Source organism: Caretta caretta, chromosome 4 (assembly GCF_965140235.1).
Source record: "Caretta caretta isolate rCarCar2 chromosome 4, rCarCar1.hap1, whole genome shotgun sequence".
NCBI lineage: Eukaryota > Metazoa > Chordata > Testudines > Cheloniidae > Caretta > Caretta caretta.
In genome coordinates this window covers 108,129,860-108,148,664 of record NC_134209.1, presented here as the reverse complement: position 1 = coordinate 108,148,664, position 18,805 = coordinate 108,129,860, and the positions used below count along the sequence as shown (strand labels likewise).

The 18,805-nt window shown below is 41.9% G+C and overlaps 1 protein-coding gene across 9 annotated transcripts in view; it reads left to right on the top strand.

The window, feature by feature from the left end:
- The window catches only part of N4BP2 (NEDD4 binding protein 2), a 116,192-nt gene extending 99,323 nt beyond the window's left edge, over positions 1-16,869 (top strand). For all 9 annotated transcript variants that reach the window (XM_048848528.2, XM_075127966.1, XM_075127968.1 and 6 more), the window contains 5 exons: positions 694-832; positions 3,232-3,420; positions 7,777-7,945; positions 9,944-10,067; positions 13,323-16,869. In XM_048848528.2, coding sequence (XP_048704485.2) covers positions 694-832; positions 3,232-3,420; positions 7,777-7,945; positions 9,944-10,067; positions 13,323-13,368 — 667 coding nt within the window. In that variant the 3' untranslated portion in view covers positions 13,369-16,869. The remainder of the gene's footprint in view (positions 1-693; positions 833-3,231; positions 3,421-7,776; positions 7,946-9,943; positions 10,068-13,322) is intronic.
- Positions 16,870-18,805: the final 1,936 nt, after the last annotated feature.

Sequence of the window (18,805 nt, the reverse complement as noted above, 5' to 3'; positions counted from 1 at the left end):
AATGAAAATGAGAAGGACTACCAAAGTTGTGATAGTAAGAACAGGATTAATTTCTTCCATAAATCTATACAGCAAAGGCTGATTGAAAATAAGACTAAGTATTACATAGTTTGCTTAATGTTCAAAGGTACAATGTCAATATATTCTTCATGATTTTTTAAAGTCACTTTTCTTACTGTTGGTTATAAATTCCCAGAAGCTTGAAAATGAAATCTGTTTTCTTCTCACAATTATTTCCTCAGCCACACTTACGCACATGATTGTTGTTGTAGTGTAGGTTGTGAGTGCTGGACTATTGTCTATGATTATTTTTTTCTTAATGAGCACTTCTGTTTAAAATGCACACAAAGAATACCATGAACCTTTGCAAACACAAATAAAGTTCAGTTTTGATTCTACAAATTTTAGCAGTGTCTGTCCCTTTTAATTACTGGTGGTCAAATGGCACTGGGTACATCTGTTAGCACCAAGGCAAGTATAAGTGCAATGAATATCTGAGTCTGGTGATGTATTACAAGGAACTTTGCTGAACTACTGAGTAGAAAAATGACAACTCCAGTACCGTTATGATAGCATTTACTCCCGTAGCTATATGAAGGTCTACTGTACATATTTTAACAAATGCAGCTGCTGTTAATATGCATTGGGACAATATATATGCAAAGTTATTGATATTTTATTGACTCTCTACAGCTACTCCTTAGAACAGACCGAGCAATTTCTGAACTGTGTCCTGGAGGCAGACCTTGTAAAAACGGTTGTAGCTCAAGAGATTGCTCAGCAAAGTGAGTCTCTCCCTTCCTGCAGTGCTATAAAGAACCGAGAGAAAAAGGTACAAGCCAATTTTTTTCATAATTACAAATATATATACTGAAGTCCTGTCATCAGTGTTAAAGTACACATTTTGCTGCAACATTTGTGGTTTGTATTTTTGTCACAGTGAATGTGGATATTTTTGACAGCTTCTTCCTCGAATGTGAAGCACTGATTAAAGAACACTCAGTTCTACTGAGATTTTTAGAAGGGCAGTACTAACCTGTCTTTATTATCTAACAAGCTTGAACCATAAAGTGCTATTATTCTGAAGTTTAGCAGTTTTGGTGTTTTGCCTAATTTTCTCAGCCACATATGCACACTCCCTTCCTTCATGGAGTGAATATTGAGATTGGGCAGGGAAAAGGGGCGCTTAGAACATTCCAATCAATCGGAAAAATCAATCAGAAAAATCCAGTCTAGAATTGGAAAGTTTGCACCTGATCAGCTGCCCTCCTCCACCTTCCCAAGGGGTATTTATTTTAAGGATCTATTTCTATAAATAAGGAAATATTTAAAAGGCCTTTTTGGAAATTACCAAGGCACCATCCTTCAGTTTAACTGAAAGCAGGGACTGCTATTTCCTCAACTGATGTCATTAGCTCCACCATCCTCTTAGAGATAGAATCATAGAACTGGAAGGACCTCGAGAGGTCATCTTGTCCAGTCCCCTGCACCCGTGGCAGGACTAATTATCTAGACCATTCCTAACAGGTGTTTATCTAATCTGCTGTTAAAAATCTCCAATTTTCACAACCTCCCTAGGCAATTTATTCCAGTGCTTAACTACCCTGACAGTTTGGAAGTTTTTCCTAATGTCCAACCTAAACCTCCTTTGCTGCAGTTTAAGCCCATTGCTTCTTGTCCTATCCTCAGAGATTAAGAAAAACAATGTTTTTTCCTCCTCCTTGTAACAAGCTTGTACATACTTGAAAACTGTTCTCATGTCCCCCCTCAGTCTTCTCTTTTCCAGACTAAACAAGTCCAATTTTTTCAATCTTCCCTCATAGGTCATGTTTTCTAGACCTTTAATCGTTTTTGTTCCTCTTCTCTGGACTCTCTCCAATTTGTCTGGACACAATACTTCAGTTGAGGCCTAATCAGAGTGGAGTAGAGCGGAAGAATTACTTCTCGTGTCTTGCCTACAATACTCCTGCTAATACATCCCAGACTGATGTTTGCTTTTTTTGCAACAGTGTTACACTGTTGACTCATATTTAGTTTGTGGTCCACTATGACCCCCAGATCTCTTTCCGCAGTACTCCTTCCTAGGCAGTCATTTCCCATTTTGTACATGTGCAACTGATTGTTCCTTCCTAAATGTAGTACTTTGCATTTGTCCTTATTGAATTTGCTTACTTGTGCTTGTACAGTTTCTTAGTACACCTTTACTCTGATATAACGCGGTCCACAGGAGCCAAAAAATCGTACCACGTTATATGTGAAACCGCGTTATATCGAACTAGCTTTGGCCCCCCTGCTCCTTGTCCCCTGACCGCCCCCTCCAGAGACCCCCCGTCCCTAATCACCCCCAGGACTCCACCCCTTACCCAGCCCCCCTGCTTCCTGTCCCTGACTCCTCTGACCCCTATCCACACCCCCGCCCCATGACAGGCACTCACCGCCAGCAGCAGGAAGTGGAGCAACGTGGCCCCAGCCCGCTCTACTTTGCCAGCTCCCAGCCATGGTGCTCCGCTTCCCGCTGCTGGTGAGTGCAGGGAGGTTGGGGAAAGGATGCCCCCTGCACTCACCGGCGGCGGGAAGCGGAGCGCCGTGGCTGGGAGCTGGCGGAGTGCAGTGGTCTGGGGCTGGGCTGCTCCGCTTCCGCCGCTGCCTGTGAGTGCTGGGGGGATCCCTTCCCCCAAGACCCTCCCCTGAGCGACACGGCTGGAAGTGGAGCGGGCTGCTCCCAGTCCCCCCGCTAATCACCCCGGCCACTCTGGGCCTGTGGGGCCCCCCAAAATGCCCCCCCTACAGCTCCTGCCTCCCAGACCTTGGGGGGAGGGGCAGGGGGAGGCCTGCTTTACCGCATTGTATGCGAACACATGTTATATCGGGTCGCGTTATATCAGGGTAGAGGTGTAATAAAAAAGGAAATTGAACACGTACTCCTGTATATACGCATTAGCCTGACAAACAGAGACTACAAACATGGGGGATATTTTCACTTGTCACAGATCTGTCAGTAAAACATTACAGTTTTGCTTGTAATGTGTTAATATTTTCTCTCAAGTTTGTTTTCTTGCAATAAGTTTGTATTTGCTATACTGCAATGAATAAATATCACATAGCCCATGTTTCAGACACAAGTAATCTCACTTAGGAGTTGATACTGCTCTAGTGAGATCAATGGGAGCTTTGCAGTGGACTTCAATGGAATTTGGACCAGGCCTTTATTGCAAATGTTACCTGTCGCAGGCAAAAAAATCCAAGGAGGCTGAAGATGTTCTGAATGAGATGGTGTTCCAAGACATTGAGTACCCTGGGTATGATGACTTTAGAGCAGAGGCTTTTCTTCACCAGCAAAAGAAACAGGAATGCTTAAAAAAAGCAGAGGAGGCCTATCGCATGGGTATGAAGCCTGTGGCAACATTTTATGCACAACAGGTAAAAAGAAAAAAGTGCGTTGTGTTTTGATTTGAGGATGTACTAAGTACCCAGTTGAATGTGATTTGAACATGAATTCACCAACTGCACGTTTTGGATTTGCTTTATTATTAAACCTTCCAAAATATGCAAATCTTGGGAAGTCCCCCAACTATCACAGATGCATTCATTGGTTAGAAAGTAGATTGTAGTTTTGCACTTCTCTGAAGGCTTTTGTAAAACCAATATTTATATAATGCAAATTTCTATTGAAAGTTTTAAAACTTTGAAATACTCATCACATCTTTACTATACAGTGATATAGAATTGTTACTATAAAATATTTTTTCTAGGGCTGTCGAGTTTTCTCAATTAACTCATGTGATTAACTAAAAAAATTAATTGTGATTAATTGCACTGTTAAACAATAGAATACCAATTGAAATGTATTAAATATTTTGCATGTTTTTCTACATTTTCAAATATATCTATTTCAGTTACAACACAGAATACCAAATGTACAGTGCTCATTTCAAGGGTCCTTCCCCACTCTGAACTCTAGGGTACAGATGTGGGGACCTGCATGAAAACCCCCTAAGTTTATTTTTACCAGCTTAGGTTAAAACTTCCCCAAGGTACAAGCTATTTTACCTTTTGCCCTTGGACTTTACTGCTGCCACCACCAAGCGTCTTACAAATATATAACCGGGAAAGAGCCCGCTTGGAAACATCTTTCCCCCCAAAATCCTCCCAAACCCTACACCCACTTTCCTGGGGAAGGCTTGATAAAAATCCTCACCAATTTGCATCAGTGAACACAGACCCAGACCCTTGGATCTTAAGAACAATGAAAAAGCAATCAGGTTCTTAAAAGAAGAATTTTAATTGAAGAAAAAGAGTAAAAGAATCACCTCTGTAAAATCAGGATGGTAAATACCTTACAGGATAATCAGATTCAAAACATAGAGAATCCATCTAAGCAAAACCTTAAGTTACAAAAAAACACAAAAACAGGAATATACATTCCATTCAGCACAGCTTATTTTATCAGCCATTTAAACAAAACAGAATCTAACGCATATCTAGCTAGATTACTTACTAAGTTCTAAGACTCCATTCCTTTTCTGTTCCCGGCAAAAGCATCACACAGACAGAGAGAACCTTTGTTTCTCCCCCCCCCGTCCAGCTTTGAAAGTATCTTTTCTCCTCATTGGTCATTTTGGTCAGGTGCCAGCGAGGTTATCCTAGCTTCTTAACCCTTTACAGGTGAAAGGGTTTTTCCTCTGGCCAGGAGGGATTTTGAAGGTGTTTACCCTTCCCTTTATATTTATGACAGCTCACTTTATATTATTTTGGCTATATGAATCTTTAGCACATCTGACATGTAAATATCTTGTGACACTGGCTACAACGGTGCCATGCAAATGCCTGTTCTCACTTTCAGGTGACATTGTCATTAAGAAGTGGGCAGCATTATCTCTCATAAATGTAAACAAACTTGTTTGAAGTAGGACTGAGTGGACTTGTAGGCGCCAAAGTTTTACATTGTTTTGTTTCTGAATGCAGTTATGTAACAAAACATTTGTAAGTTGCACTTTCATGATAAAGCAATTGCATTACAGTTCTTGTATGAGGTGAATTGAAAAATGCTATTTATTTTGTTTATCATTTTTACAGTGCAAATAGTTGTAATAATAAAATAATAATAATAATAATAATAAATTGTAATAATAAGTTGTAATAATAAAAATAAATATAAAGTGAGCACTGTCACTTTGTATTCTGTGTTGTAATTGAAATTGATATATTTGAAAACGTAGAAAATATCAAAAAATATTTAAATAAATGGTATTTGATTATTGTTTAACAGCATGATTAATCACGATTATTTTTTTAATTGCTTGACAGCTCTACATTTTTCTAATAGAATATTTAATATTTTATACATATTGTGTGGAATTTTAATACCCATTACTCATATTGGTGAGTTGAGAAATTTTATTAAAATATTTAGTATCTGATTCTTTTTTTAAAAAGTGGCTTTGTTATATTTCTAATCTAGATATTGTTATGTCTTGTTCAGGAAGATTCTAAATAGTGGTTTCTGCATGATTATTGGACAGAAATATAATTTCAACTACTATCCTGCCTCTTCATCATGGACACAAATTATAAGTGAAATTTATAAATAATTTATTATAAAATTGCAAAATAATTCATTATAGGGCTTTTAGGGAAAAGCTAACTGTTACCTTCACTCTTGTGAAATACTTGCCTCTTGTGTTTAATTTTTTCTTTGTACTTTCAATTTGAGGCAAAAATTGTAAAAACTAGATTTTGTTTGTGAGCCTGAGTTTGAGAGTTGAATGTTACTGGTGTTTGCCTGTGCTTGCAGCCCCCTGCAAGTGAGGATTGCAGGGCTGGTATCTCTGAATCTGCCACTAATACTGGTCAGCCACTAGAGAAACTTTAAGACAAAATGTCACCTGCAATCTCTTCTTCTGCTTATTGCACCATCAGGCCAATATCCTAAGAGTATTTCCACAGTTCCTAAAACTGTACCTACAGACACCTTCAAGGTCACTCTTTGGTGCTACACTCCCTATAGTGGTGGTATCTGAGGGTTTTAGATGAAGTGATTGCACTAACAAAACAGAAGTAAATTTATAGCAGTTACAGGAAATACTCAAGATATCATGAATCAGAAATGCGGGACAACTGTAAACCAAGAGCCCAATCTTGCAGACACAATACCAGCTGTATTGCTTAGTGAGTAGTAAGTGTCTATGGCAGAGGTGGGCAAACTACGGCCCGTGGGCCACATCCGGCCCACAGGATCCTCCTGCCCGGCTCCTGAGCCCCTGGCCCGGGAGGCTCGCCCTGGGCCCTCCCCTGCTGTTCCCCCTCCCCCGCAACCTCAGCTCACAGCACCGCCGGCGTAATGCTCTGGGCGGCGGGGCTGTGAGCTCTCGGGGCAGTGGAGCTGCAGAGCCCGGCCTGACCCGGTGCTCTGTGCTGTGCGGCGGCATGGCTGTAGCACCGCCAGCCACCGGTGCTCTGGGCAGGGAGCAGGGGGGTTGGATAGAGGGCAGGAGAATTCGAGGGGGTGGTCAGGGGCCAGGGATGTGGATAGGGGTCGGGGCGGTCAGAGGGCAGGAAATAGGGGGTTGAATGGAGGCAGGGGTCCTGGGAAGGCAATCAAGAATGAGAGGAGGGTTTGGATGGGGCAGTGGGGAGCAGTCAGGGGCAAGGGTTCCGGGAGCGGTCAGGGGACAGGGAGCAGGGGGTGGTGGATGGGGCAGGAGTCCCAGGGGGGCCGTCAGGCGGCGAGAAGGAGGGGGGGTCGGATAGGGGTCGAGGGCTGGGCCACACCTGGCTGTTTGGGGAGGCATAGCCTCCCCTAACCGGCGCTTCATACAATTTTTGAAGCCCGATGTGGCCCTCAGGCCTAAAGGTTTGCCTGCTCCTGGTCTATGGGATTGGGCTCTTAGTTTGGGGTTGTTCCAGATTCCTGGTCCATGATAGACTCTCATAACTCAGGCTACTCATTGCAGAAATCACTGCATAGGTAATACATGTTTGTAAGTCTGCACTTGGGTCTGTAGTTTAATATCTCCTTTGCAAACCTCTTTTTATTTAAAACATCTTTCTAATTTTTTTTAAAGATTGTTTCTGTTCAGCTGCTCCCTTCTGTATTGACAGTTCCAGTGCTTGTTCTTTGTCTCTTCACCCTCTTCTCCTTAGCAGGCTGCACTATTCCCCTGATAGAGGTGCTGCCTCCATCATGGAAGATTTTTCATAAAGTAAACCAGGAGATTTGGCAGCTATGGAGGAAATGTTCACAACTGCATGGCTAGTCTGATCTGAATGAATACATTCTGTAGACTCAGACTAGATTTAAAATATTTGAGAGGCTTGTTCTGGCCTGTGGGCCAATTGTTTGAGACTTCTGATTTAATGAATGTACAGCTAATATTTTCAAAAAGTACAATACCATTGTTAGGATAGAATATTAACTAACAAGTTAAAATTCAACAGTGAATGGGATTTATGTTAGTGTTCATGTAGACATCTTATACTGTTTATTTCTTTCTCTCTGGCTTTCCTTCGTTTTCTTGTCTGTCTTGCATTCTGATCTCTTCTCTGTGCAAGCTTTGACCAGTGTCCCATGAACGAGTTTGATTAAATCAGCACATGACTCCCTCTAAATAGGTTTTAGTGACACACTTGCAGAATTTCAGTTGTGATTATAGTTCACAGTTTGATGCAATGAAATTTAAAAACACCCTGCTTGTGCTGTCATCTTGAATCCTGCTAACCAGTATGGAGCTTAGATTAAGTCTTAAAATTTAACAGTTGATGTGTTTATGAATAAAGGGTCGCCTTCATGAGCAGAAGATGAAAGAAGCAAACCATGATGCTGCTGTGCAAATCTTTGAGAAAGTAAATGCATCCCTGCTGCCTGAGAATGTTTTGGATCTGCATGGTCTTCATGTAGATGAAGCCATTAATCACTTGTCCAGAGTACTACAGGAGAAAAGCCACGGTAGGAATAAACTAATAATCCACACACACAGTTCTCTTTTTGACACTACGCTCAGGAGGCCAAAGTAGAAAGAATACATTTTATAAACAGGGAAATATAAGGGGTATGAATGTCACTCCATCCCCACTCCCTCCGTCGCTTTCTCTCCCCCACCCTCACTCACTTTTAGCGGGCTGGGTCAGGGGGTTGGGGTGCAGGAGGGGGTGAGGGCTCTAGGCTGGGGCCAAGGGGTTTGGAGCGTGGGAGTGGGGCTCCGGGCTGAGCCTGGGGCAGAGGGTTGGGGTGCAGGAGGGGGTGCGGGATGCAAACTCCGGGAGGGGGCTCAAGGCTGGGGGTTGGGGTGGGGGAGGGGTGCAGGCTCCCACTGGACAGTTCCTGGGCAGCAGCGCAGGGGGGCTAAGGCAGGCTCCCTGCCTGCCACTGCTCCACGCCGCTCCTGGAAGTGGTCAGCTTGCTCCTGCAGCCCTTAGCAGGGGGCACATGGCTCCGGGTGCTGGCCCTCCCTGCAGGCACTGCCCCTGCAGCTCCCATTGGGCACAGTTCCCCGTTCCTGGACTATGGGAGCTGCGGGGACGGTGCTTGCAGGCAGGAGCAGTGCACGAAGACCCGTGGCATACCTCCCCACCCCCAGGGGCCGCAGGGGTTTGCTGGCCACTTCTGGGAGTGGCACGGGGCCAGGGCAGGCAGGGAGCCTGCCTTAGCCCCACTATGCTGCCGGACTTTTAGCGGCTGGAGATCACGATCGACTGTCAGAGGCTCCAGGATTGACCAGTTGATCGCAGTCTACCACTTGGTGACCACTGCTATAAACCTGAACCCCTGCTTACTAACATACTGTATATTTTCCCATTAATCCATAGAGTTTTAATTTCCCTCAGCTCAATACTTATTGTCAGCAGCTCTGGAATGCTGGTAGAGTCGTCCTTGCTCAGTAGCCGCCTAACTCTGAAATATTTATTTATTTGTTTCAGTTTACATAAAAAGAGACCCATCCTAGACTCTAGGTGCTTTGAAAGTTGTCAAAGATCACAGATAATACGAAAAAGAAGTAGATAAAGGGGAGGAGCAAGATTAGGATAGCTCCTATACAAAGTTCCAATCTGTAAGTGTTCCCTTCAGTTTAAAGAAAGAAAGAAAGAAAGAAAGAGAAAAAGTTAGCACCTCCAATTATTTAGTTATAAAATCCAGATTAATTCAACTCTTCCTTCCCCTCCCACAGTAGTCCCCATCCAGAGGATATAGTAATAGTAGATTACTGGCACCTTTTCTAGAGGCAGAAGATTTGTGACTACTAGCGAAGGCCTAGAGAAAAGCCCAAGTTAGAGCCCATACTGATGTATTGAAATGCTATATTGATCCTTAGGATGTTCCCAAGAACCTACTCCAATGTTTGAGAAATTACTACCTTGCTAGTCTGACTTTGATTCAGAGGTTAAAAATTAATGTACAGTTTCATGTTTCTGTCTCGTCCTATCTGTGTGTGTCTTGTGAAAATTATTTCAGTTAAAAAATTTCCTCGTGCAAAACTGATATGATTTGTTTAGATTTAAGAATTTTGCTTCATGTTCATGATGAGTTTGTTCTTGTAAACATGTTCTGTACTAAAAGATCTGTTTTTTACTGTGCTCTTTTACTATCTTATGTTCTAACTGGCTGTAAATTCCAAGTACAGGTCTGACATGAATAATGAATGATGTTGCAATAAAATCATGAGGTTTCAGTGACAGAGCACAATGTGTAGGTTTCAAGATATAGTCCAGATTTGAACAGTTCATTCAGACATTTTTCTTAAACTCTAAAGGCAAATTGAATTTACTTCTTATGCCAGAGGAAAAATGGATGGTAATGATGCATACTTAACAGTTAAAGCTAATGTAGGAAAACAGAATTATAAATCACTGTGGTGAAAATTTTCAGATGTACGGATAAGAAAGTTCTGTTAAATGCTGAGTCTTTTCAGAGAGAACATTTTAACCGTTACAATTCCTCCTGTAACAGAGTACAAGCAGACTGGTGGTAAACCATATCTGTGTGTGATCACGGGAAGAGGAAACCATAGCCAGGGAGGAGTTGCTCGTATCAAACCAGCAGCCACTAAATACCTCACAAGCCACAACTTCAGGTGAGCTTAGATTTCTGTTACTGATATTTTGAAACAACATTCAGCTAACTAAACACTGAAATGTGTTTTAGAAAACTATACAATTTGTAAAATAATTAAGGCAGATCAACTATCCTAATAGTTAAGGTTGCCAGGCATCCGGTTTTTGACTGGAACGCCCAGTCAAAAAGGGACTCTGGCGACTCCGATCAGCACTGCAGACCAGGCTGCTAAAAGTCTGGTCGGCTGCAGCAGCCAGCTCTTTGTGGTTTCTGGAAGTGGCTGGCATGTCCCTCCGGATCATAGGCGCAGGGGCAGTCAAGGGGCTCTGCACACTGCACCCACCCCCTACAGCTCCCATTGGCCGGGAACCATAGCACCAGAACCCTCTGGCTGTCACTATGCCTAGGAGCCAGAGGGATATGCCTGCCGCTACCGGGAGTCTCCTGCACTGAGCAGCGCCCAGAGCCTGCACCCCAAACTCCCTCTGCACCCTAACCCTGAGCTCCCTTCCTCTCCCAAACTGTTTCCCAGAGCCTGTACCCCCTCCAACACCCCAACCTCCCGCGCCAGCCCTGAGCCCTCTGCAACATCCAAACTCCCTCCCAGAGCCTGAACCCCTCCCGCACTTGGCCCCACCCCAGAGCCCCTTCCTGCATCCCAAACCCCTCATCCCTGGCCCTATCCCAGAGCCCGCACCCCAAGCTGGAGCCCTCACCCCCGGCAACCCCAATCCTCTGCCCCAGCCCGGAGCCCCCTCCCACACCCTGAACCCCTAATTTCTGGCCCCACCTCGGAGCCTACACTCCCAGCCCAGAGCCCATCCCCCTGCCTCACCCGGAACCCCCTCCCATACTCCGAACCCCTTGGCCCCATCTCCAAGCCCGGAGGCTCCTGAACCCCAAACTCTCTTTCCCGGCGCCACCCCAGAGCCCACACCCCCAGCGAGAGCCCTCAACCCCTCCTGCACCCGTGCCCCAGCCCAGTGAAAATGAGTGAATGAGCAAGGGTGGGAGAGCACGAGCGATGGGGGAGGGAGGATGGAGTGAATGGGGGCAGGGCATCGGGAAAGGCAGGGTCTCAGGGCAGGGGGCAGGGCAAGGGTGTTTGGTTTTCTGCAATCAGAAAGTTGGCAACCCTATAATAGTTCCAGTGAAGATAAAATTTCATGACATAAAACTGTCCCATAAGGGAAGTTCGATACAGTTTTCTTCTGTCCACATTTACTTTGGAAGATAGATGACAACATTAGATGAGTTTGTTTTTGTGTACATAATTGAGTTACTGTCAAGATTACGCCAAAGACCCCTTTTAGTCCCTCACAAGTACATCCCTCAGGTGACAAGCCTGACTTCCTGCATCTTACCCTGGGAGGAACCCCCTAGTCCATCCACTCTTAGGCTGGATGTCTGGGCTGCAGCCCCAGTCCCCAGCCAAGTTAACAACGCAAGTTCAACTGGCATCTGTAAGAGTTTCCCTTTTGGAGTCTGTGACAGCTCACATTTGCATTTGCAGTGGTACAGAACCAGCATCTTCGAAACAATGTATTCATTTCCAAACAATACAAAGCATATGGTGCAAAGAGTAAAAATAATGAGGCCTATACATGTGGATATTACTTAGACCTTTTAAAGTTTTCCCCTCAGCCCAGCTGATTCTGTCTTTTGAGTTGGGAGAAGCAGACTGCACTTCCGGAGTTTTTACCTCCCTCCTTCTATGTGAGTTTGCTTGCCTGTGAGCTTTTCACTGACACACACCGGGAGCCTTTCTCAGATCACCCAACCCTTCCTCCTTTTTTCTAGGATCTTGAGGTTTTAGATCTCCTTTGATCCAAGGTTTAGGCTTCTGAAGAGTAAACCATTCTAACCTGGATGGAGCCAGACTGGTAGTTTCTTCTCTATTAATGGCTCAGCCATTGTTATCTTGGCTGCTTTGAAGGTGTGTTCCTGAGGCGGTTTTATCTTTGATATCGTTATCTTTGCTATTGTTAACTCATAGCAAGTAACCCATCATAATCAACCACACAGAAGCCTGCACGTATTCGTAAAAAATACAGATATTTCCCAGTTTGTCACTATTACCCATTTCCAATCAGTATTACCAGTCCGTGAAGGGAAGCAAATACTTAGAAACATATTAAAATTAAGATTTGTATTAAGATGTACACACGCATGCCAAACATTTCATATGCTTACCCATACTTTTAAAATCTATAAGCTTTTTTTTTTCCAGAATACTCTTAAACTATCATTGAATCCGAGAAATAAGATAGAGAACATACCTATTAGTTCATCCAGCAAATTGACAGGGCAGTATTATTCCCTGTTGTGCTTTGTTTAGTTCTTTGACCAGTCATTAGAGATGTCTGCACCGAGGTGATAGAGGAGCACTCACATTGAGAGGGTGCAGGATTTTTACCACCTTGTCTTTAACTTTGTGATCTGTTTGCCAGGTGGTTAAAAAGCTCATTGAAAATCTGTTTGTCTTATTTTTCCTTAGGTGTACTACCTTGCTTTTTACTAAAATGAATCTAATTTTTTATTTTATGACCGTGTTTCTGATCTCTTTAGGTCCCTTTTTATTTCTTTGTCCTAACAATCCTCCAATTCTGAATAATCTGTAAGTTCGTTAAACATCTTCATTAATGATGATCTCTAAAAAGGATGAAGTACAATCAGTTTAACATCAACACTGCAGTGCCACCCTAGACACCTCTCTCTGATAAATGACAATGTCTAAAATCAATCCAAGTTTGTCTACCAAAATTTGTACTTTATAAATTCATGACGCGGAGTTTGGTCAACACTACACACTTCTGAAAAATCCTACCATCAATATTGTGTGATCTTTCTTTTTCCCACCCTTAATGTTGGTTTCATTATCCTATTAGGAGTTGAAGTTAGATTTACAGGATGGCAGTTACTGGAATCCTCTTCTTTCACTTTCTGAAGATGAGTACCACACTTGCTTTTCTTCAGAAGACTAGGGGAGAGTGGGAAAGATAAAAGCATAGTAGATATAAGGAGGAGGATTGGACAATCTTTTTTCTCTCTCCCGTTCCAGTTGCCAAAACCCTCCTGTTCACAGCTCTCTTACCATACCAAAACCATCCCATATAAAACCTTCCACTCTCTATATAGAGGATGTCCTGATTTCTTCACTTTGGAAATCTTGTCACCCTACTCCTGGATGACAACCTTATTCACTTTCTAGGTCTAGGAAATATGGTGCTGGCATAATATAAATTTTGAATCTTAATTTCTTCTCGTTTAACAGGTTCACAGAAATAAAACCAGGCTGCCTGAAAGTCATGCTGAAGTAAAAGGATGTGAAGAAGGGGGGTGTGAAACTAGAAATTTTAAACACTGTCAGTAATTATAACTTAATGTACTTCAAAAACAGTATTTTATTAGAAATGTCTTCAACTTATTTTATAGCAGTTAGTTTTGTCAGCATGTGTTTCCAACAAAATGGTAAGAGTGAAGTGTATTTTTTCGTAACTCCAAAGGGAAGACCCTTTTACAGAGATTACAATATGAGAAGTACAGACCTACAGTACTGCTAAACAATGTGAGAAGTATAGACCTACAATACTGCTGAGCAAAAGATGAGGATTTAAAGAGAAATTAGGGTCCCATTTTCAAACACTGCTTCCTTCTCAGTGCAGACAGAGCCTAAGATTATCTCTGGCCCAATACATTTTAATAGTTGTGGATTTTGTAACTTTAAAATATACACAGTAAAAGTTAACTTGTTTAAAGATAATTATTGTGTATTTTAGAATTTTGAGTTGAGATTTTCAAAGGAGCGAGGTATCCAACCCTCATGGAAATTTTAAACCCAAGGCAGGTGGGTGCCTAACACTCAAAGGCTCTTTTTGAAAATCTGAGCCATGATCTTTAAGTGGTGGTTTCTTGAAAATATGGGCCAGTTCTGCTGTCCTTATTCATACACAACTCTTCTTGAAGTCAATAGGAGTTGTGTGTTATAAGGAGTCTAGATTGGGACCTAAAGTCTGTTAGGAAATTTTATTAATGCACCTTAATTCTTTAAGGAGAAAAACATAACCCCATAGTCTCATCTCTGCCTACATTTTATCTGTGTATAATAAAATAAATAAATAAGGGAGAAAAATTGGTACTTCTCCAGTAGTAAATATTATGTTTTAACTGCATGGCATTTCAAGCACATTTTCTAGTAGGAAAACAGATTATAGTAGTGTAGTGGTAATTGCTCAACTGGAAAGATCAGATTAGAGGAAGAATTCCTTTGACATTAGCGGTTCTTCAGGATCCAGAAAATGTGCTTATAATGCTTTTGCCCCTGTCCCCCCCATACTTAGAAGATATTTTTCAGTAAACTGAGTGTGTATTTTAAGAACAAAATGGAACATCTTAAAATATGCTTTTATTATAGTATGTAACAGCCTTGAAAATTGAGAGGCATAAATTTCCTTTAATATAATAGTTTTTAAAGCTTTGCTATGAAACATTTTCATAACAATTGAGTTATGCACTGGAAATAATGTTGTTAGGTGAATGTGAGGTATTTTTCATATTCTTAAGTTATTATGTCAGTAAATTTGGGAGGGGGGAATTTCAAAACAGTACTCTTTGTGCTCACACACAGTTGTACGCGCACAAATATTAGGATTTACACGCACCACCCCATTTGTATGTGCCATTGAGGCCTTGGGGGTCAGGCAGGCTTGTATTCCTAGCCTGGGATGCCTCCAGTGCCGCAGTGTCCAGGCTGTTATGTTTAGTATGCTAGCTTGAGCTGAGCTAGCAAGAGTCTGTCTACCCATGCTAGGAATCATGCCTCCCAGCTGCAGTGTAGACATAGTCTGTAATAACTGTCTTTTGGTTTGTGGGTACTTATGTACACTGTTTGTCTCTCCACTTTAGCTCTCTGTCCTGTTCCTGTAGGCAAAGTGTTCAAATATAAAGGAACCCTGCTCTTCAAGTCCTTAAGAGCAGAGTTCTTTTTATGCTTCTGGACTGTACACTAGTGGCCTGAATGTGATAATAGGCAGTAGTGTCATACCATAAGATAAATAGATCCTTCTCCATGGAAATCAATGGCCAAACTTCCATTGATTTCAGTGGTGTATGATCAAACCGTAAGGTACCAATTAAGCAATGCATTTTAAACATGTGCTTAAGTCTCATTAAAGCAATGGGACTTAAATATTCTGCTTTGCTGAATAGTGACCTAAAAAGGAGGAGAAAACCAGAGTGGAAGAGGAGTGGTGGATATACAAAAAACCTCCTCTCTATCTTGGATTATTTGCCTAGTTGTCCAGAAGAAACATTGAAACTTTTTTTCATTTTATAGCCTTTGTTTTAGGAGCCCAATAATTTATTTTATAATGGGAAGAACTGTTTTAAATAACTGTATTTTACAATATTTTGAAGTAGGTAAAATTTTTGGGACTTCCAGCCTTTACAGTGTCCTTTTAAGAAGAAACCAGTGACATAATTTTTACTGTGAAAATTTCAAACCTTAAAGTATTACCACCAGCACTCTGAAAGAACATAGACTGTTAAAATAAATGTGCACCAGTTTCTTCTTTTCCTTTTATTTAACAGGACACTGTAGAGGTTAGTAGGCCATGACTCCTTTCTTTTAAAAGTACTTGTTCATAAAGTTCACTCAATTTGTTAAATTAAAAAAATGCTTCCAAACTTTTTCCTAAAGAAAAGTTAATGTCAGCAGCTTAGTATTCATGAGCAAACCTCAATAACAGACCAGTATATGCACATGCAATGAAAGAAACATGATTCTGTAAAGGAACAGATTTGTTTAAAAAAAATTAAAGATCATCTTTCAGATTTCCAGGGATTATATAAATAGTAAGGCAAAACTGATTTTTAAAATACTTATAAAAATACTTCGATGGTCCTTTTTACAAATGCTTTTGTTTTTCTTTTATAGTTTGTGGTTCAATTTCTTTTAAACTTTAAATATTTTTCTAGACTTAGTTAGGGCATCTTAAACACAGTCATAGTGGTACATTTTTGAGGTTAAGAAGTTGGAAACCTTTGTCATTCAGGAGTCCTCATTCTTACAGTTTTATAGATGCCCCATACTAGCTAGTAAGGAGACCATTTTAATAATCCATACATTGTATATAAGGGATATTCATTGCATGCCCTACAGAACGTGTATTCTAATTCAGTTTTACTGTGAAGAGATGGAATTTAACCACCTTGACATCCAACGTGTTCATCAAACATGTGCAGAACATGTGTGGATAAGAGAATAATCCCAGTGTTGGTATTATTAAACCAATGTTGTTGTAAATGTGCTGAGGTGCATTAGACATAGAATTTACATGACCAGTGCTTCTATCTTTAAACGTAATTCACGTTTCAAGAATGGTAATTAGCCCTCTTCACAGAATTTGAAGAGAGGATGGAGTAGAACACACTGAAAAAGAAGAGTACTTTGACTTTTCACAGTTCTGTGGCAGCAAGGTTATTTTTCTTTAAAAAGAAAAAGATCTTGCTATCTCAACTAATGAGCAAGCTCTGATGAGAATTAAATGACTGATACCCATGAAAGTGCACGTAATAAAAGTACAGGGTTGCAGCTATCAGTTGTAAAAGTTATTAGGACGTGTATAATAGAGGATATACACTTCTATTTTTTAAATTAGAATATGAAAAAAAGAATTTTATTTGTATAAAGTTGTACATTTACTGTTAACTATCATGCTCATTTTTACTGGAATACAGTTTTGTAATTTGCATTTAGGGTTTCTTATGTCAAAATGAATTTGCAAATGAAATCTAGATTAATAAAGGAATTTTACCACAAACATGATCTTCAGTCTTTCCTTCAAAGACTAACATTGTCAACGTTTGAAATAAAATAAAATGTAGTTGTGGAGTTTTGTAAGAAAGCTTGTCTTGACTTCAGGAAAGAAACAATCTTCTGGGATACAAAGTAACAGATTCGTGGTCTAATTTTCAGTGATGTGAATGGAAAGTGAGTGCTCAGCATCTCTGAAAATCAGGTAAGTGGTTCAGTATTCCTTTGTTTTTTTCAGTAGCTGAAAGGAAGCCAAATAATACTAGATCCTTCTGTGTTCTGCACAGGTGAACTAGAGAGAGTGTCACAATAAAATGCCCCCTCCCGCATGGGGTCCCCTGGGTAAGCACCAGCGTTGTATATTGCTAACGCCTTTATATGCATTGGGAAGTATCTTGGGAAGGGTTGAAGGTGTGAGTGTGGAATGGAAGATTCCTTTGCAGGTTACAAGAGGTCGAAGGGAGAAAGGAATGGGTTAACTCAGCGATCCAGCAAGGCCCAAAGATAAGGAATGAAACTGTAGCTCAAGGCCAGCGTTCACAAACAAGCTCTCTGCTGCCAAACAGCCAGAAGCCTGTATCTCAAACCCCAGCCAGCTGTGAGAAAGGGAGAACTGAGCCAGACAGAACTGAAGGGGTTGCAAAACCAGTAAGATTGCGAAGGCCAGTGAGTTGAAAAACAACAGTCTCGCAAACCTGAAACCGGTGTGTTTTGGGGAAACTAAGAAAGCCGCGGAAGACCGGCTCGGACTGGTACCAAGAGCACAGGGGGCGAAGGTCCTTGGACGAAAATGCCCCCGGAAGAACCCAGGGCTTAAAACCCTCCCGAGAGCTGAAGCAAGTCAGAGATTTACAGAGGGCCCTAGATGATCTGTGCACAGGGCAGAACTCTCGTCTACCCTTCCCCCGCTCTTCTTCTTACGTTACACCCAGGCTTGGCCAGCCTTGGGTTGTGCATGTGTAAGTATGAAAGTGGGTTAGGGCTCAGGCACTAACGCTTTCTTCCTCCCTCCCTCTGAGTGACGTGGGGTGTGCCCAGCACTCATCGTTATTTGGTTAATAAAGGTTTAAACTTAGTCACTTGGTGTGCTCCTTCATCTTCTCCCCTAAAGATCCTGCAGCCTCAGCCTGATTACCTGAAGCCCCAGGCATACTGATAACATAAATCTGTCACAAGAGAAAGGTAGAAGGGAGCCATTTCTCACCCACCCCCAGTGAACCTCTGCAGCCGCAGGGTAAGATAGATTCCAACCTTGTGTCAAGAGAGCGCTAGGAACTGAGAGTCCAGCTGCCATACTTACAGCCACTTTACAAACTCCAGGGGGCAAAGAGATGCAGCTGGTGGCATGTGTGTATGCTAATGCTAGGGTGAAGTACATGCTGAGGTTGGCACTGTTCCCTTGGCCTGGCCTGAGCCATCCTGTTCTGTACAGGCAAGTTGGCTCTGGTAACTAATGGGTGACATGCTATGCTTCATCCTTATAAATATTTAGCTCCAGCAGTTGAGGACAAGAATTAGTCCTTATCACCCAGAGGAGAAAGAAGAGTATCAAGAGCCTGAGTAATCCCTGAGAGGTTTTATTGATTCATCTTCACCTGTAGTCAGCAGAAGGTCACTCAGTACCTTACAAGACCTGACCCTAAGTCTACATTGATCAGGAGACTTCAATAGGTAAGGAGGCAGCCTATCAAGTTTGGAATCCTAAATTAAAGCACAGGGCCACTCTCTTCCTGTGGCTGAAAAGGTGATAGCAAAGCTAATGAAATTTTTATTTTCATTGCTGTGCATGGAGTTTCTTACTTCTAGTGCACCTATATGTGCATACACACACACACAACCCATCCCCAACACTAAAAGAACATTATTAAGGTTGCAAAGTCAAGCACTCAGATGTTAGGAAATGCCAGAATTAAGGTTGCCAGTGTAACCTTAATTCATCTTCC